The sequence below is a fragment of the Carlito syrichta genome, unplaced genomic scaffold (assembly GCF_000164805.1).
Source record: "Carlito syrichta isolate Samal-C Ts95f unplaced genomic scaffold, Tarsius_syrichta-2.0.1 Scaffold142976, whole genome shotgun sequence".
In the NCBI taxonomy this organism is placed as follows: Eukaryota; Metazoa; Chordata; class Mammalia; order Primates; family Tarsiidae; genus Carlito; species Carlito syrichta.
The window spans coordinates 63209-65562 of record NW_007087072.1 but is presented as its reverse complement, the minus strand read 5'-3'; the positions used below and the strand labels follow the sequence as shown (position 1 = coordinate 65562).

The 2354-nt window shown below is 61.6% G+C and overlaps 1 protein-coding gene across 1 annotated transcript in view; it reads left to right on the top strand.

Annotated features, from left to right (window-relative positions):
* NADK (NAD kinase) overlaps positions 1 to 2354 on the top strand; it is a 12303-nt gene that overhangs the window by 8332 nt on the left and 1617 nt on the right. Inside the window, exons 4-7 of the mRNA XM_008050114.2 lie at positions 129 to 237; positions 377 to 462; positions 1534 to 1636; positions 2202 to 2354. The exon at positions 2202 to 2354 is cut by the window's right edge and continues 23 nt beyond it. Coding sequence (XP_008048305.1) covers positions 129 to 237; positions 377 to 462; positions 1534 to 1636; positions 2202 to 2354 — 451 coding nt within the window. The remainder of the gene's footprint in view (positions 1 to 128; positions 238 to 376; positions 463 to 1533; positions 1637 to 2201) is intronic.

The following is a 2354-nucleotide window of genomic DNA, read 5'->3' as shown; positions in this document are numbered from 1 at the left end:
AGCCACTACATTCCAGTCTGAGCGACAGAGTGAGACTCCAACTCAAAAAAAAAAAAGAAGAAAGCTGCGTGATTTACCCTGGGTGTTGACAAGGTGGGCTCCAGAGCTCACGCGTACTTGGCTTTCAGGACAAGAACATGATCGTGTACGTGGAAAAGAAGGTGTTGGAAGACCCTGCCATCACAAGCGACGAAAGCTTCGAGGTGGTGAAGAGAAAGTTCTGCACTTTCCGAGAAGGTGGGTTGTTGTCCTCCGTGGGCGGCTTCTTGGGCGTGCTTCCGTCCTGAGGAAGCGTCTGGGCATTCCCACTTTGCCGTTGGTGTCTGCGCTGCCTTGTGGGGGCTGCATGTGATGGCTTTCCGGTTTTGTTTCCTAGACTACGACGACATCTCCAATCAGATAGACTTCATCATCTGCCTGGGGGGGGACGGGACCCTCCTGTATGCATCCTCGCTCTTCCAGGTGACGTGGCGCCTGCGCCCAGTGGTAGTCCAGGCGCCGGCGGGACTTGCCAAGCCTGTGTGTCGCTGCTCAGCTCTGGTTATGCCCAAGGCTGAGGGCTTTCCTGCTGTCCCTGCTTTCAAGGGCTGGATCCTTTTGTTCAGCTGTTTAGCAGAGAGCAAGTTTGCGCCTAGCACCAAGCCAGGCGCCCGCTCTCTGGGGGCTCTGAGGCTGACGGACTGGGCCTTTCGGGCCTCACTGGGGCCAGTGGCGGGTGGAGCTCAGGCTGGACCCCGTGGGAAGGGAGGGAGGAGCAGTGGGTGGGAGGAAGAGGACCTTGGTGGAGAAGCCATACTGGGGGGATAGCCACAGACCCCTGACATGACTTCCTCAAGGGAGCGCTTGGCTGAGTTGGGGGGCAGGTAGGGTCATGGGGCACTGTTCCCCGAACCGTCAGGCTTCCCAGCCCAGCGTGAGAAAGTCAGGCACAGAAGCCTGCGGAGAGCTGCTGATGTGGGCAGGGCAGGCCTGGGCGGTGCAGACCCAGCAAGAGTGGCGTGCGAGGCTGTACATCTGGAGGGGCGGGACCCTCGCCTCTCGCCCAGCCCCTCTGGGATCCCTCCAGGGGACTGAGGCGTGCCTGTAGGGGAACCCCAACTCTTCCCTTGGCCCACGGCACATTGGCGCCCCCAAGGTGCCCTTTGCTCCCACCCCTGCCCTTCCCTGAGCCTGCCGGGCGTGAGGCTCTGACCCACCGTGGCCTCCCGCCGGCCCCGCCAGCTCTCTCCTGCTCCTGGGACCTGCTGCACGGTCCTGCTGCCTCCACGTCTCCTCAGCTCTCCCCTGACCTCCTGGTTTCCACCCCACACCAGCCTGCGCGTCCCTCGCACCTGGAAGTCCCCACCTCCGGATGGTGCTCGTGCCCACCCCGTCACCCTGTGCTCACACACACTGTCCCCTCCCGGAGAGAGTTGGGGGCTCTTCCTACAGAGCTGAGCCCCCAGGATGGGCTACCTCTGAGAGTGTGCCGGTGAAGACTGGGGTGCCTCTGGGTGGACAGATGGATGCTGAGTGACCTCCCCCGGCCCACAGGGCAGCGTGCCCCCGGTCATGGCCTTCCACCTGGGCTCCCTGGGCTTCCTGACCCCGTTCAACTTTGAGAACTTCCAGTCCCAAGTTACTCAGGTGATAGAGGGTGAGTCGGAACATTCTGGAACCCACAAGCCACTCTGAACGTGGGATTGGCCTCTTGGTTGGGTTTTTAACTTTCTATGTCATGATGCATAGAGCAACATTTAAAAGGTTCAAGATTCAGAGATTCTAAATTTTGAATGGTTCAAACATTTTTTTACTCACACTGAGAAGTTCCGCTGATCGCATAGGCCAACATTGGGTAGAAGTGAACTCATTCTCGTGGAAGGCACAGGCATGTCCCTCTCCACTTGGGAGAGGAAGGGGACCCACTGCCAGCCTCCCCAGTCGGGACCCCCTGAGCTCCACCAGCCTCCTTGGGTGGACCCGCTGGCCTCCCTCCCCCGGTCCCTGCTGGGCTCCCTGGGCTGGGGGCCTTCCCAACCCCTGCCGGCCTCCCTGGGTGGATTCCCCCAACCCCGCTGGCCTCCCAGGGCTGGGGACCCCCCAACCCCTGCCAGCCTTCCTGGGCTGGGGGCCCTCTCAATTCCTGCTGGCCTCCCTGGGTGGACCCCCGACCCCTGCTGGCCTCCTTGAGGTTTACCCTTCTGACTCCTGCTGGACCCCAGGGAACGCAGCTGTAGTGCTTCGGAGCCGGCTGAAGGTCAGGGTGCTGAAGGAACTCCGAGGAAAGACGGCGGTTCACAACGGGCTGCGTGAGAACGGCGGGCGGGAGCTGGGCCTGGACACGGAGGGCTGGAAGCAGGCCCTGCAGTACCAGG